Consider the following 26,881-nt stretch of genomic DNA (forward strand, 5'->3'; position numbering starts at 1 on the left):
GCAATATCCACTCTTTAATATCAACAGTTCAAGGAATTTCTGTAGCGGAGAGAGTTCGAACATTAAATTTTGGAGACTGTATTTAGCTATATGGTATCCACACGTTTTCAACCCCGGATGTGCCAAAAGAGAAGCTGGAAAAGACTAAATATCTCGGCATCCTAAGAAAGCATTGAATTAATATTCTTAAAAGCCTGCAAAGAAATGGATGTAAAAAATGTTTTCCTCGCTTTGCTCGCAATGATAGGTTGCAAGCAGTGGCAGCAATTGGGTTCCAAAACCAGAGGGGACAAAGACAGTATATTTGCCTTTGTAGATAAGATTTGGTGGCCACGGTGGCTCAGTCGGTAACGCGTCTGACTGCCATGCTCAAGGTCCCGGGTTCGATCCCCGGCCGGTTCAAATCCGGGAACTTTTCTAACGGTGGAAGCGGCCCCGGCGCCCACCCAGCGTTGAATAACATGGGTACCTGGGGGAAACCCTGGGGGGTAAAGGCGGTCAGGGGCATGATGCTGATCCCATCACCCCCACTCACGACCGGATCAAGAAAGTGTGGGGCGTTACCCCCACACCCCCTATACGCCTTCATGGCATGGTGCTATGCACAGGGGAACACTTTACCTTTCTTTTAGATAAGATTTAGCATAGTGCAGGGGCAAAAGTGGCGAAAAGTGGGGGAGCAACTGCCCCCCCCCCCTCTAATTGCCACAACTGGTTGCAAGAATGTGTGTTTGGCACTTTACTGAGGTGAATGTGAAGTTTTATACTATATAGCTGCATTACAAGACATAAGCGATATTCTCGATATTCATTAATAACATCACTTCTTAAAATATAATGCTTAGTGTTGGATCAAAAATATATCGAATCCGCATTTCAAACTTCTCGTCACAGGAAAATTTTACTTTAAAAAAAAGTAAAGTGTTCCCCTGTGCATAGCACCACGCCATGAAGGCGTATAGGGGGTGTGGGGGTAACGCCCCACACTTTCTTGATCCGGTCTAACAAGTTAAATTTGCACTGAAGATAAAACCCATGTAATTATTGTTATGGACTACTAAAATAATTATATTTACCCCCAGAAAACAGGGGGAGGGGGAGTTCTTTGAAAGAGGAACCATATTACATTATCGCCCTGAGCTTAAGAATTTCTAGATAGGGTTCTGTAATGTCTCATGAAACAATAATTGAATCTGTCATATGGCTGGAGCAAGCATGTTATTTGGTTTGCCAAGGTTGACTTTTCTATTTTATCTTAAGTTGTGCAACAATTTGTGTTACATACACAAATTGTGAGTTTCATAAAACCACTCGCAAACACTATTTATATGTACATAACTTACTACATTTAACCAATCAACGTGCTAGCTTTAAGTTTTTTTCGAAAATCAAACAATTAAAAAAAAATATGGACAGTTTAACATGGTATTTAATTCAAATAGACATCAATTGTTAGGTATTCATCCAAACTATTTTGGGGGGGGATTATGATGAATGATTTAAGGGGTGGTCCTGAGTGATGGGCACCCCTGTTTAGGGAGGAGGGGCAGATCAAGTATAGTGTTCAGTAAAGTTAAGAAAAAGTTACTTTCGGTAGACACACTGTTGTAATTAAATACTGTGTGGGGATTACGGTATGGCTTAAGGGCACAAATGATATGATTTTGGGGGATGCACCACTGGCCTTGGGGGCGATGGGCACCCCTGCACAGAACTGTCCTGTCTGCCATATTGGATCCAATTACAAGTGGAGTCAACAAATTTTTAATTCAGATTCTTTGGGGATTTGTTCACTATGATAATCGATAGCAATGTGCGTATCCATGTGTTATTTGACGGGTTTGTCCACAATGCTGGAGTAAATGGAGTTGGGAAATGATAGTAGAGTTATAAGCGTACACTTAGGGTTCGAAGGAAGCCTCGTTAGCCTAGCCTCATCATAATATGAATGCTGGTGTGGACGGTGGTTGTTTATCCTGAGGTTTGTGACGTGGTCGCGTCCTTTGAGTATAGTGGTATAAATTTTGGAAGCTAAACAAAAATATGAAATAGGTTTTGTTATACCAGTAAGTCCACGACCACTTCACATCAGCACTGGCCAAAAAATAGAGCCACAAAAAGGTTGGTTGTCAAAAAAAATAGATCTGTACGAATATTCAAATACCCACAACCCTTTCCTCTTTTTGCTCTATTCCACCATTTATTGCCACTGTGGTAGAATCACCATTTATTGCCACTGTGGTAGAATCACCATTTATTGCCACTGTGGTAGAATCACCATTCATTCCAAAACGATGACCACAGATATAATTGGCCCCCTTGCGCTGACTCCGAAATTAACGTGGATCACGAGCACCAATCCCCACCATACCACATACTTCCCAGATTATCTAATCGTCGAGATTTAATATTGGTTTCCGTGTTCGTGGTCGTCTAGCCACGAAAACGGAAAACGCTCTCAACATATATATATCAAAGCAAGGTGGAAAGCTAGTGAACGTAAAAATAAGAACCATTGGATACGTCAAAATTCATTTTTAGTGTCCATTTATTGTAACAAATTGTCACCCGGACAATTAGAAACATCTCCCCAACAATTTAACAAAAAATCTCTCCCTATATATATATATATATATATATATATATATAATTGTCTGTACAATATAATAAAACCCACGTGGAGAAATAAATAATTCCCTTTTATCCTACATGTCGTTAAAAATTATAACAATGAACACCCTTTTAATAAATACAAAATCATGTTTATGGTTTAGGTGATCGGAATCCTATATCGACGAAATTCTCAACAATCAAGATGTCCAATTTTTAATTGTACTACGTTTGGCATGGAATAAAATGCACTAAGTTCCAAAACACTAAATGGATAATTCAAAAAAGACTATTCCTGAAAATCATTACTGAACTAAAAAAATGACCGGTCAATTAACTTTAACATAAACCGAAATAAATTAAATTATTATACCCCGTTATTCCATGGCCAGACATCAGTCCAATGCCACAGTCAAATTCGTATGTCCATGCGGATCCGATCACCCTCACCCGTGATCAAGGAAGGAGAAGGAAGCTCCTTACTATACCAATGCCTCAGCTGCAACGACTGTTCTCTCGGGAGAAAACTTCGCCCGTAGCCGAAGCTTTCCCCCATTAGTTACAAAGTTCTCCGCTAGGGGAAACAGCGTTGCCGGATTTACTCTGCTCGACGTCTAGAGCCGAGCGTCAAGAACACAATGACGCAAAACTCCTTGTTAGAATAATGAGGAGAATGTGGTGGAGCTTTTAAAATTATACGAGTTATAAGCAAACACCACAGGTTGAGAGTTATAGATATTTGCTGTGATTACCTGGCTGAATCCAATCCCCAGCTGGCAGACTCCTCCCCCTACAAACCACCGTTGACTATCAACCACACACACCTCTCCTCAGCAGCCAAACTTGGAGCAGGGGGTGGGGAGGGGTTATGTTTCGAAGAAGGTACTGGCCCGGTGGTGGGGGTGGTGCTGGTGTGAACCATATTTTAGAAATGCCAGAAAGAAAAGTCAGACACACACACCCATCTGAAATTTGGAATGACTTAAGAGGCTGGCTGGCCAGAGTACTTCAACTTTACACTCCTATGTCCCATAGGTGATGAAGTGAATTGTTTATTGAATTAATTATATACTGTTTATAGGCAGATACACGGTGACCATAAAGTTTGGAACCAGTGGTGATAGTTTTCTGGTTACAGGAGAGCTATGGTACAGAGGAAAGAAGACAAAATGGAAATAGTGGACATTTCCACTAATTTTTTTAAAGATCATTTTTAAAATCTACACCATCGACAAATAACCCCTATCATTTCCCACATTCATGTGCGTTCATTTTTAGGTAAAAAATCGAGTTTCAAATTTTCGAGCCGAGCGTTGCACGCAAACACACCTGCGCCATGTTGTGACATCGTCATTCAGGCTCATCCTGTCGTCTGCACTTCACATTGACTGCACTTGGTGTTGGAATGGTGTTAGGACGTGTTTGTGTTTGCTATGAGATAATGGATTGGAAAAGATACGTAACTACTAAAACAGGAAATGGTTGTTACCACTAAACAATCACTATGTCTGTGCTTTACTACAGTTTCCTCTGCTGTTTACATTACAAATAAATTTTTTTGTTGCCTTCTCCTAAGACAAGTTTCCATCTTGTGAGTTAAAAGAACAAAGCAGCCCGAATTTTATAGCTGGTCAATGTTGTGTATATCACAGTGGAAAATAAAGATTTCACCACAAATACGAGTACCAGATGCTCCAATAAGATATTTCTCAATGTACCCACGAATGAAAAAGACAGATGACTTGTTTGTGTGCGATTTACATGGCAAGGCCACATGAATGATAAGCTACAACAACAATGAAATTGGTTTGTGAAAGCTATGTAAAGGTGCAAGTTACTAAAAATAATGTTCTATTTGATTATATTGTAGTGCATTACCATGGGCGTAGCCAGAAATTTTTTGTACAAAGTTAAAACATTATAAATAATGGTTATGATTGTTTTGCACAACAATAACTATTATAAACTAATAAAATAAAAGTTTTTATTTCTATAATAATTTTATTACAGCCTTCCTTGGGCAGGCTGTTCTATTCCGTCCACCAGCAGATGAGCGAACTGTTTTTTGTTTTTTTTCTATTTTTTTCCTACATTTCAAATACAGTTAGTGTACTGAAATGCAAAGCACTATATTTTGTTATTTACATTCACACGCCTTGTTCAAGAAAAAAATTAAGTTAGTAAATTTTCGTCACATAGTGCGACCTCTCACATACGAAATCTAATTCTTGGAATTTGAACCACCTATTCCTTGGATTAAATGATAAAAATATGGTTCCTGCATTTTACACTCAACTTTTTCGATCTCACGCATTTTTTACTTTGTACCTTGAAATGAACGATGCCAACTTCTAGGAGCTGGTCACGCTCATTTGCATTACATACATTTATTTTCAGCTACGCAAGAAAAAAAGAAATGAAAATGCTGGTTTATACCGTTGTGCAAAAAGACACTGACATTTTTCTCCATGTAAACTTATTGTACTGCAGTAATGCCAGTACTACTAATAATAAATAACTGAAAATTAGGAGGAATGATTGCTACTGAGAAAAATCTTTCAATAGAATAATATTATATGATCTTGAATAAGCTGTCGATGAAAGTAAACACCATGTCAAATTTCCCTTGCAAAACTTAACTCGCTGCTTTCGCTCCTCTTATCTCTGCTTCATCCAATATCAGATTTGCAAAATATGGAGCTACCGTGAATGCATCTGCACATGTTAGATGGCTTCCGTACATCTCTCGCATGTCATAATCAAAACTTTAATTTTGAAAATCCTCTTCAGTATTCAGCGTAAGAAACACGAGTAGCAAAGAATGCGTTCGTGCATGGCTTTCTAGAGCACTAAGCAGACGACCGAGTTCACTGCTGAACGAGAACATCATAACTGAAATATCCAATTAGAGGCCGTTCGGTTTTCATGACGTATAGCATCAATTTAGCACAATTTCTATGGCCAATTTTTCGCAAATTATTTCGAATTAACACAAACTAGTTTGCACAATGTTAATATAAAATGAATGGCATGCAATGTTACAATTAAAATCATATTTTAGGTTAGAGTGGAAATGTCCATTCTTCACATATTGAAGAGGAATTCAGGAGACAGTTTGAAACATTTGAGTAAGTATGTTGAGACTGGTGGCAGACATGTGAAGCACATTTTGCATCAAGGAAATGGCTGTTCATCAGTTCTCCCATTGGTTCCACACTTTAGAACCAGCAGTTTCATTGGATGTCCTTGGTCAATTCCAAGGATATAGAAATATAAGGTTCGTCAAATTATCAAACATGTTGGTGAAGAACCAATATATGACATTACATGCTGATACTGATAGTATTAATTAATCTGCCCTATTCCTAAATGTTATTAATAATACTGATGCATTAATGGAATTGCATACTTATAAGAAAAATAATAACATCTTACCTTTAACATACTGTGCAACTCAACAGACAATTTTCTCCTTTCCTCCCCTTCTGCCATCTCTATCTTCTTCCTGAGTATTTCCACAGGCACATCACGGCTTGAAACCTCATCCTAATCAATGGGAAAAGTTGTCATTAGTAAATATTTCAAAAAATTACATGTACCCTGTACTTGAATTGCATTTTACATAGCAAATGGCTGTATGGTTTGGACCTAGTCTACAGAATAACAATCTATAAACTGTGAATTAAAGAAAACAAAATAAACTGTCTGTTTCCCACCACTCAGTGACAATGCACTCGTGCCATGTGCTTCACTACGTAAATGTTTGGTGTTCATTTATAGAAGAAGTGATGATAACTTATATTTTTCTTTGGCGACATCATTCTTCTCTCTCTTTAGAATACATGTATGACAAGTTGACATTGTCAGGAAAATTCCCACCTGAGATCATCCACCTTGAGAATTAAACCTGGGTGTTCTGTGCATTTCTCAGGACACCCTACCAATTTTTAATGATGGCATGACTTTTTGGCTCCTAATTCTTGTTGAAAATCCCATTTAGGGTACCAGATTTATCTTCATCAGTTGTGATGGTAGAATTGAGTGGCTTAGAGCATTTTAAGAACACTCCCTCCCTCTTTTCCAGTTATTTGTAGAATATAGCAATAACGTAATATCATGTGGTGCAACAGCCCATGAGGACTAGGGCCTACTACTGACGGTCTCACTCACACCTGCCGAGGTCTGAGATCATCCAACTAGTTACAGCACGATGAATCCCCAGTTGTTGTTGTAATTTTCTGTGATGGGGTTATGCTACTCATTCCTAGCTCCCCAATTTCCTCACGATGGTGGGTTGCCACCCATTCTATACACAGGCCAAAATCTCACGATAAAAGTTGTTTCGCTTCCCTTCAGGAGAGACTATCCTGCATGCAACCCGTGGCCAGAGCCATAGACCACATAGCCACGATGCAGGACTATTTGTAGAATATACAATTTATAATGTGTATTGTCCGTGTGAGATTATGACACTCCAGGTAAAGAAACAAATTTCTAAAGTAATCTAATATCAAGAAGAAATGGAAAAAGAACTAACTGAATAACCCTGTTGTGACAATCTTTGTGAAATAACTCGGACAATATTTTTTAAAAAATATATATATCCTCTTCTTCTTTCAAACAAAATATAACCCTGAAAAACTATTGGAAGTAGTGTATTAGAGACACACAAACGTAAGAATTTCTACACTACACTTTCTGCAATTATACAAGGGTTATTTTGGAAGCAACTTCTGATGAGCATGTAACAAAAAGAAAGGAATAAATATTAGAATGTACATTTATTACATGTGTATCTATACTACTTCTAAACATAACAACATAGCTCTCATCAAAGGAAGTTCTTGAATGGGGGTGCAAAGAAACTTGAACGGTGCTCATCAGCATCTCATCATTCAATTGTCCTTCACTCACAACATACAATCTTCAATGAATACCACCTTCCACTTGTAAAAATCGTATTACAGAGTGAGTTTTGCACTTGAGAACACGTGAGTTTGATAGCCATGGTTCATTGCTTGCATGGGGACCAACACTTATGAAATGGATGCAAAGACGTCACAGATAGTGTGAATGTGTAACAATAGCCAAAAAAATTGCTGATCCCATGTGGGCAAACACTGCTGCCATGGCAACTCAGTTTTGTTTGGTTAACATGCTTTCTGGAAGATCTCATGAGAATCGTCCAAGGTTGGTGAAAACTTTCAACGGAGAGAGTACACAGCAGCCTGTTCATCTACATGACAAGTATCTCAAATTAGTTGGTGATTATGTTCAGAAGTAGAATACATATGTATGTAATAAACATATTTCCATTATTTTTAGCATATACACCGTGATTCAGAAGTGATGGTGCAAAAAGAAAGACCTCTAGCAAGAGTACTAAAAATGGTAAGCAGGCAATCATAGGGGGGAATGAAGGTGCTAAGGGCATAAGTTTTTGTTTGTGTGAGGTAGTGTATCCAAGTGCCATTAGGAGCGCTAGCGGCGCAGTCTCTCAAGATGGTGACATCGAAGATAGAGAAAGTATTTTGCATGTTGGAATTTGCTCGTACAGGGTCTATCGTGACAGTGCAGCAATTTATTTTTGGGGGGATACATCAAGGACAGTGCATCTGCCTCCTACGGCATAAAACCTTGACGAAGTAAAGCAGCGTATCTCGGAAGCAGTGGAGTCAATTTCTAAGGATATGCTGGGATGTGTCTGGGCAGAACTTGAGGGCTGTCTTCATGTCTGCCATATCACCAATGGCACCCACATTGAGCGCTTGCAATGAGCAGGTAAGAAACATGAATAATTGAATTTTAATTTCATGTCAATATGCTTCCAGTGTGTCATTTCATATCTGAATAAATAAGATTTTATTTTACACCATCTGGTTGGATGATCTCTCACCTCCGGTGAAAGAGTGAGTAGGAATCAGGATGGGAGCGAGGCCGGCAGTCGGTAGGTAGGCCCAGGCCCTGAATGTGCTGCTGCACCATGGGTTATTATTAGTATATATTATTTTCAATGTCATCACCAAAGTTTCCAGCTTCCAGTCCCAACATGGGAATTGGTATTCCTTGTGGGTGTGCCTACATCAATTTCATCTAATCATCTCTCATTCTTATTGTCATTATAAGCCACAAGTGACACAAAAATGTTAAATAACAAAAATTCAAATACAGTGGAACCCCGATTGTATGTTCCCACATTTTAAATTTTCCCGCATTATACATTCAATCTTGATGGTCCCAACATAGGAAAAAAAACGTTATAAACCTTTTCTCGATTTTACATTTTCCTGCATTTTAAGTTTTATCATCTTGGTCCCCTGAGAAACGTAAAATCAAGGTTCCACGGTACAAAGAAGCAAAAAAATTGAATGGTGCATTAAATTTGTTCTTACCGTTCTTTGGTGACACAGTGACAAACATTATCATGGAAGAGACCCAGCAGGTATGCACAATAATATTCAGGGACTAAACTGTGGCCTCAGGCACTGGAAACCAGTGCAAGAGATGTTGATGGACATAGAGTAATAATGCCCACTAAAAAGTTATTTTGACAAAACAAGACAGTTTTAAACGGACATAGTAAACCAAATTTCCAGGTTTTCCACTTACTCTTTTTAAGTAACTTTACAGGTCACTCCAGAGATGGCTTGGTGACCAAGTGCATTAAGTGGTCGATTTTGGTTCACACCACAGAAGTTTCCAGATTGGAGTCCAAGCCTGGGCATGGGTTTTGCTTGTAAGTGTCCCTTCATCAAATTGATCTAATCATCATCATTAGCCAAATTTAGGTAGTGTCTGAGGTATCCCAGGCACGACCTTCAAATGCCTACTTGTGGGATTAAGTGAATACACTGCTTGGAACACGAATTTTGCATTTCTAGCATGAACTTATCACAAGTTTTCTTCTGCGTAATGCTTGCTACAAGCACAACAGACTTATTAAACAAAACCTACTGTTATTTCTGGTAGCTCTCCGTTGGCTTTCTTCGACCGGACATGCCCCTGGAAGTCTGATACATGCATAGCGCCAATATTCAGATCCCCATACTCTTCAACGTGGCTGGTGTTTGTTTCAGTGCGAACTATCTGGTACTGGTGGTGAAGGGTTTCTGAATTCAGGTTTTCCTGGAAAAGGTGAAGAAAATTATTGTCACAAGTTATTTTGTAGATCATTTACCTTTAAAGCCAACTCTGATAAATTAAAAGTACAGAGTGCTTCAAAAATCTTGTAACCTTAACTTTGAGTGCTTATCACAAACAAAATGCGGAAGATATTTACACCTGGTTTTCTGCAGTACAAGGCGACGACGTTACCACTATGCCTCGGGGAGCTCAAATCCTGCGTTGGGAATCAGGAGCAGTTGCGTTTGTGAAGTTTTCACCAATAACTTCCTGTGGCATTGAGAGAAGGTTCTCCATGGACAGTTCTGGATATTAATGATCGCAAGGGATTGTTACAATCCAGAATTGCCCGTGACTGTACAAGCACCCACTCACAGACAACTGGAAGTTATTTTTTAAGTTAAGCAAATGGTTTAGAAGGCGTTTTTCAAGTCAAAATATGGCTTTTAGGCATTTATAGGAATTTATAGTTCATTTAGGCATTTTTAGATCCTGTAGGATTTCAGTAGAGGGATGTTGTGTACATGAAACACAAAGATCTCTAAATAGTATACATCTAGGAAGTAGCAAAAAAAAAAAAAATAGGTATCGAACTAGAAATCCATTCCCTACTAATATACAGTAAGTAGAAACTTACTTCATCTGAATCCTGCATCCACATGACACTGTAAACATCACCCAAATAGGTTCCCCTATAATCATCAAAGTAGCAGGCATAAGAAGATTCCTGAGGATCAGCAGCTGTAGTTACAAAAACTGAAAAAAATAAGGGAGGAAGATATAATCTATGCCTTAATTACAGCAACACATAAACAAAGAAATTAGAAAGTCAACATGCTTTTAAAAATACTAATCACGGATCCCATTCATTCTGCAAATTACCAAATTTTTCCAGTGTTTTTTTTTTTCCTCTTCCAAAATTTGCAGACTTTCCATGGTTTCAAAGGTTACTTTTCCTATCTTTGCCAGGATTTTCAATTCAGTGGGGACCTTGACCAATACACTTAATACAAATACTAATCTCTTGTTGCCAACATGATCAACAAGAAAACATAAATTTCAAAACACATATATTATTTCTTTTCTTTTTATTCCTTTTAGAAATTCTGTAATACTGATGTTTCTTCATTTGAATGCAACAACACACAAACTGAGATGGTTTAATACATCCCGGTAAAGCTTTCATTGCTTCCTGCAAGGATAGTGTATTAGTTACAGGGAATGTGCAAATTTAAACACGACTGAAGATTTTTCAGTATACTTACTATTCATGTTTTCTGGGAGAATTGAATCAAACATTGAGCCCGACTCACAAGCTTCAACATACATAACCAGCTGCAAATAAATAAAACACAATTACCAGGGTGTACCAAAATTTCATTATCTGTAATCATTCTAAAAAGCTTAAACTTTTAGCAATGGAACAGTTTAAATGGTATCGGCCAACGTGTATCAGTTTATCAGTAAGATTGCTGATTAGGTATTTCTATAAACACACTAACTTTGTGAAAAATTCTGCCATTTTGTTACAATTTCTATGGATATATGATATAATTCATACACTCTGGTATGGTAGACATATCTTCACTAGGAAAGAGCCAATACCACTTTGAGCTAATGCTGATACATTTACCAATTCTCACAGATACTGATGCCTATACTGAGTATTTGGAACCCTGAAACATTTTAAAGTAGTTTGGAATATTAAATGGTTTGACTCAGCTGTTAGCATATGCAGATGATGTAGACTTAATAGGGGATGATGTAAATACAATTAAGAATAATGCTCAAATATTTTTAAAAGCAGCTCAAGAGATAGGTTTGGAAGTTAGCAAGGATAAAACTAAATATATGCTTACAGGCCGAAACTAAGTGTTAGGTAATAATCAAAATTCAATTATTGATAACAACTTGTTTGAATTACTTTCCAAATTCAAGTACTTAGGAGTAATACTAACAAATGAAAATGATATTAAAGAGGAAATAAAAATCAGACAATTCAGGAAATGCATGTTACTTTTCTCTTCATAAACTTTCATCTTCTTGTAATTTTGCCTGTAATATTATATGGATTATTTTCCTGTAGTTTACGGTTATTACAAGCATAAGAAAACTGTTTTTTGTTGTGATGTTTCAGGAGAACACACACTCCCTTCATCAGACATTTATTTTCATTTTGACTAAAGATACAGTTATAACAATGGTTAGCAATTTTTTAAACAAAAAGAATAGGTTATATAATGGATGTTTGAGGAACAAGAGTTTCCCAGACTCAAACAAATTGGAAATCATGATTGTGTAGTATTTCAGGATCCTTGATAAGGATGCTTACCATGATGGCAAGTTTAAATTTGTGAAATGACTGAATCTTTATGCTGGCCATGTGGAAAAATAAACATTAATATGTAGTGTATCTGGCAATTTTCTTCCAAACTTTTGTAATCTTTATGTTAGTGCAAATTTGGGCTCCCCCTTATTTCTCAGACCACCCTTGTACATTAAAAAAAGTATTGTTGCCCCCCCCCCCCCAACAAAAATTTACTTTTCAACTTCATTACCTACAAAAACAAACTTAGCAATTTCGAAACTAACAGTTATTGTTTTTACAAGGGCAGATCTAACAATTTTTGCACCATAAGTAAAACTCCAATCATGCTTTACCAACTGGAGTTTCTTCAATGTTTTTCTCTTTCCTGCCCAAACCATCACTTAAGCTCCCCCAAATTAGTATTGCTTTTCCAAAAAATTACTTCTTTATGCACACACGAAATAGGTTAGAAGGCAGACCCTGAACTGCAAACACAGATGTGTTTTGTTGTAAAATGTACATACTGATAATTCTTTTAACGATGATGAGAGTTTCCAAATTGCTCAACTTATTATTTACCAGTGATGCAGATACATACCAACACATCAAGCTTGGATTGTGTTTAATTACTGCAAGTATGGTAATGTGATTTGCTTGCATTTAGAAATATCCTGTAAACATTGTAATTACATTAGCAAAAGAAAATGCCTCTTGATTTGTACATTACACATTAGGGCTTCATTCTAAGGTGAAATTATAACTGCAAGTTCTGGTAAAATTATACTCCATGCCTTTAATGATGAACTTGTAATAGTAAGCATGAAAAAATAAAAACGTTAAAAGCAGTACCTGTTCACATATTTGTATTTTCTTTTTATATTTAGCATCACCTTTCTACCACTTTGTGCTAATAGCAATGATAAGGATGAGTGATAATTACATGAAAGTGATGAAGGAACATTTACAAGGAACTTGAACCCAGAAACTTGGATGATGAGATTGAAAGTTGCCCACTTAGCATGCTTGATCACCAAGTCAGCTCAGGCAAAATGTAAACGATGATCTGTGGACAGACACACAAATGCAGATTAAGACCACCTGACAGTACACATAACAATTTTAATTGTCACCCATGCCAACACCAGAGCTCAACACCTGATAACTTCAGTGGGGAGACCAAAAGTTGACCACTTAACACAATCACTCACTCAGCCAGATAGGTAATTGTTCTAAATTTACGTGAAGAAAAGTTATGAAAAACTCAATATGCTGACCAAGGCAGAAATTTATTTTATTATAAAACAAACTAAACGTAACGTTTTAATCTTATAGCAAGGTCTTCTTCAGACTCTGTACCACGTACAACTCTTACTCCGATCTGCGAACATCTGCCTACATATCACCCGTGAGCAGTGGTGTCGCGTACGGTTCGCATACAATAATGTTTTTGTACTGAATGCAGATTTACTCCTCTCCCTTGTAACTTCATATTCAATTGAAAAAGTGAGAATAACAGTTCAATTTATTTTCAACAATTTCCCCACAAAATCACGCTATATTTGAAGTAATACAAGAAGGACCTAGGGGAAATTGTCCCTCTCCCCTTCAAAATCTGCCAGGTTTAGCGAATTGTTGCTAAAGTTTGCAACTATGTAGCACAGATCTTTTCGAGTTCCCCTAGACATGACTTGTATATGCTGCACTCTGGTGCCAAATGTAAGAAGTATTGTCGCTTGCATCATTGTTCGCACAGCAAAGTGAACATCTTCGGATTATAGTGGCCAACAGCCCCTTAGCTGTCAGCTCTATGCAACATACACAGCAATTGTGTTGAACGCCGTCTGTGGAACACAGTGGGGGTCAGTGTTACCAACTATCTAAAAAAAATTATCAGACGGGAAATAAGTCGTGTCAAGAGTAAATTTTGTGTATATACTTGTACATCAAACATAGTATTTTTTAGAATAAAAATATATGTGTGTGTGCATTTAATATGTATGTAATTTAAGATACATGAGTGTTCACGTGCTCATGCGAACATCATCAGGTGACGTGCCTGCCCGTGAGTGCAACCACACTCACTAGCCTGAACAAGAATTGTACTTCATACAGAGTCTAAGAAAGACCTTGCTAGAAGGTTGAAACGTTATGTTTAGTTTATGTTTTATAATAAAATAAATTTCTGCCTTGGTCAGCATATTGAGTTTTTCATATCATGGAAACAAGGTTTAATGGCGTTATAGAAGAAAAGTTGTGTCTAATGGATGACATTATTGACCAACATTCTTTTGTTCTTTGGGTCTGTTAAAGGGAACCACCTTAAACTTGTACAGTTATATTAACTGTAATACACAAGATACAAGCGACTTACATAAAACAGGATCGTAATGTAATGATGCACAGGCATGTGAGCAGTAAGGAAGGAAAATCTTGGAAATTGGTTGTGGTAAGATAAAGGTTAAAGATATTATTCTCTCACCTTAGAAAACATCTGTTTGCTCTGCATTGTTTTGAATGCATACTCCAAATCTTTGGCATAAAGCTCATCTGAAGGAAAGGCAAGAAGTCCTGGTGCGCCATGGTCGGCGAAGTTCACAAAAACATGGTCATTTGGGCCCCTGTGTGTTAACAATCAAATATATTATTAAATTATGTATTATAGGTATTATTGGTTGAAAATTTAAACTAGGATTACCATACGTCTATTTCCAAAATATTCCCATATTTATTTCTCTTGTAGTCTACGGTTACTACAAGCATAAAAACACAGTTTTTATGTAGACTATAAGAGAAATAATTCTAGAATGCAAGCAATACGTACGAGGAAGAATCAAATGAAAACCAAAAAAGTGCCATTAAAAATCTTTTTTTCTTTTTAGGCGTTTGGAAATTTTCAGACACAGTCCTTGACATCTTTCCGAGCTGGTATTACGAAGCAGTGCCGGTAGGTGGGGTTGATGTGAGTAACAGCTGATTCAAGATGGCGGCACAACTACGCAGTTGCACCAAGCTGGAACAGCGTGGAGTTATTCGATTTTTATGGAGTGAAGGTGTGAAACCAGTTGATATTCATCAGAGAATGCAGATGAAGTATGGGGATGCCTATCTGTCACAGTGGGAAGTCTACGATTGGTGCAGAAGGCTCAGCGACTTGTAACAGAGGAGTCCATAGCCGCAGCAGATCAGCTTATTCAGGAAAACCGGCGTGTCACCCTGGCTGAAATGGCTTCCTTGCTGAATATGAGCTTTGGTTCAGTACAACACATAGTGCATGACAAGCTCCACTACAGAAAAGTGTCCCCCAGGTGGGTTCCTCGACAGCTGATGCAGGAACTGAAAGCCCGTCAGGTTGATGCATGTCAAGAGCTGCTGAGGCGTTATGAAGAGGAGGGTGAGGATTTTCTAGCTCACATTGTCACCGGGGATGAAAGTTGGGTGCACCATTTACAACCGGAGACTAAACATGCAAGCAAAGAATGGCAACATTCGTCTTCGCCGAAACCAAAGAAGTTTCGCAGCCAGCCCTCTGCAGGGAGAGTCATGTTGACTTTATTCTGAGATAAGTAAGGTCCTACGAGGGCCACTATTTATATTTTGAGCCTTGGAAACACTGATTGACGTTAGGCGCAATTTGACGTTTGCACGGAATCGTCTGGCATTATTGACCATAACGTACTTCAAATGTTTTGTCAATAGCTTCAATTGTGTTGTTTATGTTGCCTTGGAGATTGCGCGACAACAATAAAATGGAATTAACTCGTGAACATTTTCGTGCGATGAGTTTTTATGATTTTCGACGTGGATTATCAAGACAAGAGTGCATCGATCAACTTACTTCCACATTTGGCGATGAAGCCCCATCCTTTGCCACTGTGAAACGCTGGTATAACTAATTTAATCGTGGCCGCTTATCGCTCACCGACGAGATTCGCGAAGGTCGTCCAAAATCAGTTTTTGTTCAGTAAAACATTGATGCTGTGCAAAACCTAATACTGCAAGATCGTCATGTGACATACTGTGAGATTGAGGCAACCATAGCATTAGTTCCACCAGCATATATAAAATGTTACATGATTATTTAGATGTGAGAAAGGTATGTTCTCGTTGGATCCCACACAATTTGACAAAAACTCAAAAAGACGCTCGCGTCAATTGGTGCAAACAAATGCTCAATAAATACAATCGTGGTGCTTCAAAAGACGTATATAAGATTGTAACAGGTGACGAATCATGCATATATGCATATGAGCCGGAACGTAAACAGCAGTCGACTGTATGGTTGTTTCAAGATGAACCCAATCCAACAAAAGTTGTTCGCGCTCGAAGCACATCGAAACAAATGGTCGCCTGTTTTTTTTTTTCGGGAAAACTGGTCATGTGGCAACTGTGCCTTTAGAGGAACGTAGAACGGTCAACTCTGATTGGTACACAACAATTTGTTTGCCAGAGGTCTTCAGTCAAATACGGAAAACAAACAAACGCCGTCGGATCATTCTTCATCAAGACAATGCCAGCTATCACACATCTCGTCTAACAACCGACTTAATGAACAGTCAAAAAATCAAATTGATCGGTCATCCACCCTACAGTCCTGATTTGGCACCCAATGACTTCTTCTTGTTCCCGAATGTCAAGAATAAATTGCGTGGACAACGATTTTCGTCGGTGGAAGATGCTGTTGATGCGTTCAAAAACCATATTATGGAGGTGTCTCAAGAAGATTGGAAAAACTGCTTTGACAAATGGTTCGAACGAATGCAAAAGTGTATTGACCATAAAGGAGAATACTTCGAAAAACAATAAAGCAGTTTTCAATGCCAAATTCCTGTTTTTTCATTGTTAGGCTCAAAATATAAATAGTGACCCTCGTATTCTAGAACACTATACTCGGGTGCAACCTATCTTGACAGTGAGGTCGTAACAGCATTGTAAACCTACAACATTCGTACTTTCACTGTCTACACTCGGAAAAAAGAAAAGCAAGGGAATGAAATTCATTAGATAAAGATAGAAGGGAAGGAATTTTAAAATGTTGCAATGCGAGGATTCTTGCAGAATATAATAACGTATAATAAATAACCATTAAAATGAGCACGATATATAAACATAATAAACTGTACGAGACTGATTTGGATTCCAATTATGAATACGAGATGGCAACGCACCTTTGAACGGCAAGCTTGCGAGACTTGAGCACAAAAATATAGTTCCTTACTTGAAGCACGTTGCATTGTATACAGTACATAGAAATGTATTGCAGGTGTTAGATTCTGAAAAACCTGTTGAAATGAAGAGTATCTGGTACGTTTGTTCTGCTGCAAGTCAAAGCTAAAAAAAATTATGCGTGGGTTCGTTGACCCAAATATCGGAGGTGTTTGCAGGTCGAAGTGAGGTTAAGGGTGAGTCTATCTTTGTCTGCTGCTTATCACACGTCCTCAGCGAGCGAGATCCAGGCAAGAGTTTCGCTTGCGTGTTACTTTAAATCGCATTGTAAAGGGAAAACCTTGAATAGTCATATGGAGGGAGTGTGTAAACGTATTCGTATTTGCAACGTACTTGTTATGAAATGCCGATTTCAATTGTCACAAAAACGTTTACGGTAATGAGAAAACTAAATTTCCAACAGTGGGAAAAGTGGCTGCCGCAATTGATTGAGATCCTGATCCATAAGCACATCAACAATCAGGCATATTTTGTATGACCTGGGTGTGTATAAGATAAGGAAGCATTCGTAGACAACATTGTTGATTGGTTTCACTAATATCTGCGCCAATAAAGTGATATCGGATTGCTGCCAAAAAAAAATCTTGATTACATGTATGAGACATGAGTTAATGTCAGCCATTCTGTAAACAAAGCTTGAGAGGGCACAACAGTTGTTTCACATTGCAAGCATGCATTTAGGTGATCCATGGCATTCAGACCCCCACCTTCCGAAAGATTCAGACCCCCACCTTCCGAAAGACTTAGCAAGTATTAATTTTAAATATTCAAAATATAATTGTTTAGCATTTGTTGTACAATCGATGGTTATACCCCGCTGAACTTATTGAAAGGCAAGGAATTTGGCTCATGCGGCTTCCAAAGACTTATACACACTACTACGTATGATAATATGCAAGAAATATTAATCACCAAATTTACTTTTCGTCAATTCCAATAGGCAATTAAAAGCGGATCACAGTAAAATTATTTTTTTAGCCTCCCCGTCGTCGCCTTGTAATCAAGAGGTCCGGGGTTCGATAGCTGGTGGAGGCACATAGTGGTTCAGATCCCATTTTAAACTGTAGATCCAGTCCCGATTAGCATATCAGTGCATAAAGTGGACTTAAAACAACAACTCAACTACAATTATTTTTGCCTATTACAATATGATCTAAGTACTTTTCTGTTATTCAATAAATATTCAATTCTATGTCTATTTGACATAAATTTCCTTGCCAGGGCTGTTGCTTTTACACAAATTTTGGCGATCTTAACTACACGTAAATTACATAATGAATAGATGTTATATATCTATTCTATTATTATTAACAACAACAATACAATATTAATTAATTTATATATTCAATTAATATTATTTAATTCAATATAATTATATTATTATTATTATTATTATTATTATTGAGACACTTGGTCGGACCCCTCCTCCCTCCCCCCCCCCCCCCAAAAAAAATGTATTTCTAGATACATGCCTGTCACATTCGTATGCTTTCCATCTAGGCTCAGAGTTCAGCCCAATCGAAAAATGGAAGGTTCGTTGTTGTGTATGTAGGAAGCGAAGATGGTTTTGTGGAAAGTGTTTGTTTGTTGTTTCGTTCGAGAAAAGACGTTGAGACAACGCTTTGAGATGTGGATAGTCGACATTCTACCCAAACTGCAACCAAATAGCGTAATTGTCATGGACAATCCGTATCTTTCTGTTTGCAATGAGATTGTACCAAACAATGCTTCGAGAAAAAATTACATCAAGAGTGGCTTTCTTGAGAGACTCGTAAAATCAATGTTTACTTAATGTCAGTACTTCGTTTACCACATGTTTTCAAAACATTAAAAGTCCGTTATTTTCTCAGTCCAAATATATTTTTAACTTTGTAATTTATTTATGTTTTCGTGTTCGTATTTCGTTAGCCACACAGGCATTGACATTTCTCCCCATGAAGATCAGCTGCACACAAGAACGTTCCGCTCCTCCTATGTGCTTTCTCTGCGGACTCTGAGACGCAAATGTGAGGGAGAAAATTTTTCATACTTGGCGCAGAGTGATACATCAAGTTGCAGTGCGGTCCCAGCTGACGTCACTGTCAAGATAGGTTGTACTAAGGTATACATGCCCCATGTACGACAGTGACTAGTGCCACCTACACCGACATTCTCAAGAACCATGTGAGGCCAGTGATACACACAAAGCAAAGGGGATTGCTGAGTGCAGGTGTTTTGCTTCAACATGATAACGCCCGTCCTCATTCTGCTCGTGCAACCATGAAAACCATCGATGACCTACGCTTCAAGTGCTTACCACATCTTTGGTCCATTAAAGGAGAGCAGAGGTTCAAGTCTGATGAAGACGTCCAATTGGCGGCACACGAGTGGCTACACAGTCAACCGAAAAAAAGAATTTTTCTCACGCGGTATCGAAGCACTACCTATCCGATGGCATAAGTGCATTGAACTGGGAGGGGACTATATAGAAAAATAATGTACAATCAAACATTATCCCTGCATTAAAATAGTGAAAAAAAAATAATTGCGGTTTTCATTTGATTCTCCCTCGTACATACAAGAAAAACTATTCCCATATTTGCAATTATAAATTAGTCTGAACATTCAGTTTTCTTGTTATTATATTATGAGGGGCAGTCAAATGAAAACCGAACACACGCTACAAAGTGACAATGGAGTTTTTTTTATTCAAAATTAATTGCCACAAGTGTTAAGACATTTATCCCACTGGGAGACGAGACAATCAATTCCAGTCTTGTAGAAAGAGGTAGGTTGCTGACGGATCCACAACCTCACCCACTGTTGCACTTCCTCGTCCGAATGAAACAGACGTCCACGAATGTCTTTCTTCAGGTCACCAAAAATGTGGAAGTCACAAGGGGAAGTATCGGGGCTGTACGGAGGATGTTCAAGCGTTTCCCAGCCAAATGTCTGAAGCTTATACCTCGCCAGATTGGCAGTATGGGGACGGGCATTATCATGCAAAAGGATGATTCCATCCGACAGCATTCCAGGGCATTTTGACTTTATGGCACGTCGCAGTTTCTGCAATGTGTCTGCATAACGCTGCGCACTGAATGTGGCTCCACGCTCTAGGAAGTCGACAAGCAGAGGGTCCTTGCAGTCGAAGAAGCAGCTCAGCATGACCTTACCGGAACTCGTATGGACAGCTTTCAATTTCTTTAGCGGGGGAGAATCGACGTGTTTCCATTGTTGGCTTTGCTGTTTGCTCTCGGGCTCAAAATGGTAGCACCACGTTTTGTCCCCTGTGACGATACGTGACAGAAATGCATACTCTTCCTTGTGGTACCGCTGCAAATGACTCAGACATGCAGTCATTCTGTCAATCGTTTGTCCCTCCATCAGTTGATGTGGAACCCACTGCGTGCAAATTTTTCAGAACTGCAGGTGATCTTTGATAATGGCATGCACAGAGCCATGACTAATGCCAACCTGAACATGAATTTCTTCCTCTGTGATTCGTCGGCTGTCCCGGATCAGACCATCGATCCTCGCAATCACATCAGGCGTAATGGCTCGATGGGCCTGTCCTGGGTGCAGATTGTCTTGCAGTGATGTGCATCCTTTGCGGACTCTCTTCTGCGACTCGTGCACACTTGTCAGGGACATGCAGTGTTCGCCATACACTGCAGACATTCGAGGATGAATTTTGCGTGTTCCAGCACCCTCAGCCAACCAGAAATGAACCACACCTCTCTGCTCTTCTATGCTTGCCTCCATTTCCAATGCTGGACGGACACACTTTTCACTACGCTCACCTCCTGAGCAATGATGAAGCAACTGTGTGGACCTGTGCGTTTTCACTATGCACTACCCTACAGATGGCAGTATCGATACGTAACAACAGTGTTGCCAACTTTTGCGAGGGATGTGTTTTATGGTGGGTGTTCGGTTTTCATTTGACTGCCCCTCATATTACAATCAGAGATGGTTTAAAAAACAGTGAAACCTTGATTTTATGTTTTTAATGGGACCAAAGTGAAGAAACTTAAAATATAGAAAAATCTAAAATACAAGAAAATTTTATGGCATTTTGCTCTATTGGGATCATGAAGATTAAATGTATAATGTAGAAAAATGTAAAAATTAGGAACATAAAAGTGGGGTTCCATGTCGTCAGTATATTAAAACCGAGATAAAACCATGTGTACCTTGTTGTAAAGTGAGGGCTGGGGTGGAGATTGGTTTGGTTGGGAAAGTTACTGGGTGGCCTTGTTCAGGCCAAGGGGTGTGGTTGCACTCACGGGTGATATGTAGGCAGATGTTGGCAGATTGGAGTAAGGGATGGATTATTGCTACACGGAGGCAGTCAATGAAAGTTATGTTGTGATGGTTGTTATGGATGGCAAGTGAAAGCCAGGTTATGGGTGGAGGAGGGGTAGTTGTTGATTCTGAAGTTGAGGGCTGTGGTAAAAGCCACCACAGATGTTGCAGGTGAGGATGTACATTAGATTTGAGGTGTGGTAGGTTCCTTTGGAGTGGAGGGTAAATTTGCCAGTGGCAGTGAATTTGAAAGGTGTGGGAAGTGATTAAAATGGGGCAGGTTTTGCACCTTGGATGGTTGCATTTGTGAGCAGGGATAACCACAGATGACCATGGCTTGGTGTAGGTGGAGGTTGTAGTTCTGTCAGGGGGTGGGTGAGGTGTTGAGGCAATGTCCCCTGAGGGTCAGGGAGAATGGGATGACTTTCTTGGTGTGTAAAGGGTGGGAGCTGGAGAAGTATAGGTATGGTGGGTTTGATGTGGATGGATGTTTTCAAATGACCTTCCTCAATGTGCACATCCACATTCAGGAAGATGATTTGGTTGGTGGAGTGAGTCCAGATGAACTTGATGGAGCACAAGTAGTTGAGTTGGTCCAGGAAAGGGGATAGGGCTGGTTCTCCATGTGCCCAGAGCATGAATATAGAAGGTACATACTGAAAGTCGTGAGCCTTGTTAGATTACTCTCAGGCCTTGACCACTTTGGTTGAAACCACACGTATGGCAGGTACAGCCATCTGTTGTCCACTGCATGAACCAACTGCTGGCACATGCACACTTTCGCTGTCAGTGCTGTCAGTAGGAGAAAAATGGCATCCACAGACAGTTAGTTTCGTCAGTGTGCTGTCGTGGAATTTCTTGTTAGTGAAAACGCTAAAGCTCCAGAAATTCAACAGGGTTTACAGAACTTCTATGGAGATGCCTGCATGGGTTAAAGTATGGTGAAAAGGTGGGTGAAACATTTTAGAGGTGGTAACACAGACATTGTTGACAAGGCTCGTAGCTGCACACCGAAAACAGCTTCCACACTCAACAACACGGGCCAGATTGACGAGCTTATCCAAAGTAACAGGAAGATAAATGTACGAGAAATAGCACATTATCTGAACACTGGACACAGTGATATACAAGACATCATAGAGGCTCTAGATTATAACAAGATTTGTTCAAGATGGGTGACAAGGCTACTGACAAATGACCACAAACAAACAAGTGTGCCCATCTGCTTTGAAAATTGAAAACATAGGCTGGGAGTTAATGCCCCACCCTCCCTACATTCCATACCTAGCTCCTCAGTTGTTTGCTCCATTGAAGAACAGCATGTGGGGTACCAAGTTTGACAACAATGAGGAGAAGGATGAAGTTTGCTGGTGGTTATGTTGTGCAGAAACGGACTTCTACAAGAGTGTCATTTTCCAGCTGCCGCTACGGTGGCGCAAATGTGTTGATCGATCTGGATGTTATGTGGATAAGTAACAATAAGGTCCAAATTATGTATTACCATACATAGAACAAAGATAGTCGTTTCTGACTTTGAGTAATATGACTTGGCTCATTGCTTTCAGTACATACCCCTTGTATATATACATATCTTAAATCGCTTATTTTACCATTATCGATTGAGCACTTACTTCGGGAGAAATGAGAATAAGTCAGATGGTGTTTACTGTTTACTTGACAAACAAATAAGAGTAAGAGGAGAAGGGTAGGTGGCTGAGGGATGCGCCAGCACTTACCTCTGCTTCCTGGTGGCGGCACTGGCTGCTACTATGAATGATCCAGCAACTAATTCGTAACTAAAAAGAAGCGCTGCTACAGGGCACACTTCGCTTATATAGTAGCCAGTCCTGCTGTACTTTGCAACCTCCGTTTCCTGTTGAATTCTCCTATGCAAGTCTTAGCATTCCAGGAGTCGGAGGAAACCGGATGTGAAGTACACCAGGAAGTAAACGTTCTGCACCCGCATCCCTAGCCATCTAAAATATACATAAATTATGGCCTCCACGCAGCCTTGGTATGACCACACCATTTGCAAGCACTGTGTTGAACTTTTCCAAGACTGAGACAGATGTTAGCATTATGGTGTTGCAAGCAACCTCAATGGCTCAATGTATTGCATTGTCGACTCACCTTGGCAGTTATTGCAGAAGGTTCTGGGTTCAAGTCCTGGCCTGGGTGTTTCATTGGCGAGTGTCCTCCTATAAATTTAATCTAACAGTAAGTCATCCTCACTGTGGTTAATCAAAAGCTGCAGAAATATGACACAAAATAAGAAGTAATAAAAACTGTGTTGCTATGTTGCTAAGACTTTAATGTCAAAGTTTAGGAATGCCAGATTGTTAGTGAAGTTAGTAAATGCAAATAGTACTTACGATTTTATGACTCGTCCTGAGCCAATGCCACTCATTCCATATTCATCTCCAGTTAACACCTTCAAAAAGTTCTTTGGAGTAACATCCTGTGAACACAAAATAGATGGTACGTACACTGTTTTAGGATTTCTCAGAAATAATTTACAAGCATTGCAAGTACAATATATTTTTTTCAATTTTAATTGCTTTTAGCATTTAAGTAATTAATTGATAGTAATACAGGTTGATTATTATAGAAATGGCCAGATGAATTTGGTGATAATGCTGTACGTGATGCATATAACAGCTCACAATTACGACATAATAATCTGTGGGCCATGCTGAGTCAAATGGTGTGTGGATGGTCCAACAGGTGGCAGCACTTATGCTGCATGGTTCAAGGACACATAGCGGTGCACGTACAAACGTATTTGCAGCAGGGTTGTTGATATCTTGATTTTTTTAGAAAATAAAAAAAAGATTCTTTTATTAAATCACGATTTTTTATTAATTTGATATTTTTTATTAATTTGATTTTCTTAACAAAACTACTTTTGTCATTATATTTATCACATTTTCAATATAGATGTTTAGATAAAATTTGAAACAAGTTATGTACTATGTAATTTACATAATATTTAAATAAATTTAAACACTTTTCAAGAAATCTGTCACACACTGCCATAGTTTAAAACAAAGTTCAATGAATGGACATAACTTTAGAAAACGAAGTTTAATACATGAAATTTGATTATATATGAAATCGGATTCTAATTGTTCAGTTGTAAGTAAATGTTTCTGTATTACTGTTACAAAATAAACTTGATTGTATGACATTCACATATTTTCACATGAAGATATTTAGAAATTTCACAGCTTGAAGTAAATGATGATCTTTTACAAGTTATGAACTGTAAATTAATTAGTGGAGTACAAGTATTTGATTGATTGATTGATTTGGTGTTTTAAGTCCACTTTGTGCATAGTAAAACTAATCTGGACTGGACCTACAATTTAAAGTAGGATTCGAACCACTGTGCCTCCACCAAGAATCGAACCCAAGACCCCTTGATTACAAGGCAACGACTCTACCAGTGCGGGGAGGACCAGTACAAGTATTTGTATTTTATTTTGGGTTTTATAATCCCTTATTCTTGAAATAAGAAATTTTGAAAAATTGCTGAATATCATTAAAAGCTATGTTTTCAATTTTAGGTTAACTAAACTATTGCTGTAATGAAACACTTGAGAAATTTTTAAACATGTACTCCCTTAAAAGTTTAAATATGTTGATTATATTCTGACATTGAGCTCAATTCCAAAATATTAACTAAAGTAACTATTAACTAACAGTCTAAAAATGATGGATTCTGAGCAGTCAATATGATGCATCTAAGGCAAACTTGCCAAATGCAACATGGTCTTTTCTAATTGACCACTTTGTTTTTTCAGCACACAAGCGGTGAAACTGCAAGCACTCTCAGAAAACACATATTGAGAAAAGGGTTTAGATCATACTCTGTACTTAAGAAGAGAAGAAGATGGGTATTTCTCATTTGTCCATGTCATGCCCACATAAACTTTTGTCATCTATTAAAATATTCATGAAGCACACAGGATTCATAATTAGACCTCGGATTTTAGGTTTTTAACCTATTTTTGCTTTGCAGGTAAATAAGAAATAAGTTATATCAGCGTTTCATTAAAAACGAAACAACTGACGAAGTTTTATAGTGCCTAAAATAACCTATTTTGCTTGTTAGAACCTATTTTAGGTTTATGTGCCTAAATTAAACCTTTCTTTTTAGGTTTACAGGATTTTTTATATCTCACAGAGGTATTTACTAGGTTTCGTGGCAAAATAATTCAATGACTGGCATGTTTGAAACATGTTTTGTGTCGATTTCCCTCCCTCCAAATATACGATGTTTATCAAAGCTTTAAACAAAACAAAAAATGTCTGACGTCACTGTTACCTGCAGACAGTGGCGGCAAAAGGGGACAGTTCCCCCCTACTTTTTACCCCTGCACTATAGACCTTTAATGCTAAGCCTTGCCTACTAAGATAGAGTAAACTGTCCTTACCCCCCCCCCCCCCGCTTCCTCCCCATTTTCAGTTTTCGCACGCAATCATCTCTACTGCCTGCATAGTCCAAAGTGCAAACTTCTGATCTGTGTGGCCTTGCTCACTTTCACGTCAGTTTGGTCCTTTTTGGTAGTCACGCCTTGCAAAGTAATGTTTCAGCATTCAAATTTGCTTTGACTGATTGATTGATTTGGTGTTTTAAGTCCACTTGATGCACAGTAAGGCTAATCGAGACTGGACCTACAGTTTAAAGTGGGATCCGAACCACTATGTGCCTCCACCGGGTATTGAGCCCGGAACCCCTTGATTACAATTGCACTACTGACTGTTTCTGTTGAAGGATAATTTTCAGCACATGAAATGATCCTCACAGACAAAAGGTGGAGTTTGAGTGTGGATAATGCAAAAGGTGGTCACTAGGACCATGATAAAATTCAAGTATAATTCCTTGTTTTCAAGGCAAACTTTCCAAATATTCAAGGATACAAGCAGATGTTTTCTCTATTCCAACCTTACGTATTACCGACTCTCACCCTCCTTTCCACACACAAAAATATTAACACTGTAAAGGGTTTGTATGATTCCAATGTACCAAAAAATTTACCTAACCAACCTAACGATATATTATTTTGTAATAATCACCCGTCTGTCAGACAGATTGTTCTGCCAACGATAATAACAAAGTAGATGGATTGAGAAAATTATGTTTTATTTCCATGTATATTTCTTTTTCTTCCTAAAAAATAAAATAAAAGCCAAACTGAGAGAAACTTGCCTCAGGGCATTTATAAACATGTATAAATTTAATGGGATTTGGATTAATAAAAGTTGCAATTTTTAATGTCTATGGAGAAAAATTGAAATAGAGAAAACATCCGGTTGTACCTTTTTTCATGT

The 26,881-nt window shown here is 38.5% G+C and overlaps 1 protein-coding gene across 1 annotated transcript in view; it reads right to left on the minus strand.

Moving 5' to 3' along the window:
* The window catches only part of LOC145985172 (legumain-like), a 65,762-nt gene that overhangs the window by 12,575 nt on the left and 26,306 nt on the right, over positions 1 to 26,881 (minus strand). Inside the window, exons 5-10 of the mRNA XM_083118870.1 lie at positions 23,920 to 24,005; positions 14,520 to 14,658; positions 10,998 to 11,067; positions 10,370 to 10,488; positions 9,565 to 9,735; positions 6,046 to 6,156 (exon numbers count right to left, since the gene is read on the minus strand). Coding sequence (XP_082974996.1) covers positions 6,046 to 6,156; positions 9,565 to 9,735; positions 10,370 to 10,488; positions 10,998 to 11,067; positions 14,520 to 14,658; positions 23,920 to 24,005 — 696 coding nt within the window. The remainder of the gene's footprint in view (positions 1 to 6,045; positions 6,157 to 9,564; positions 9,736 to 10,369; positions 10,489 to 10,997; positions 11,068 to 14,519; positions 14,659 to 23,919; positions 24,006 to 26,881) is intronic.

Source organism: Lepisma saccharinum, chromosome 3 (assembly GCF_977018435.1).
Source record: "Lepisma saccharinum chromosome 3, izLepSacc3.1, whole genome shotgun sequence".
Taxonomy (NCBI): Eukaryota; Metazoa; Arthropoda; class Insecta; order Zygentoma; family Lepismatidae; genus Lepisma; species Lepisma saccharinum.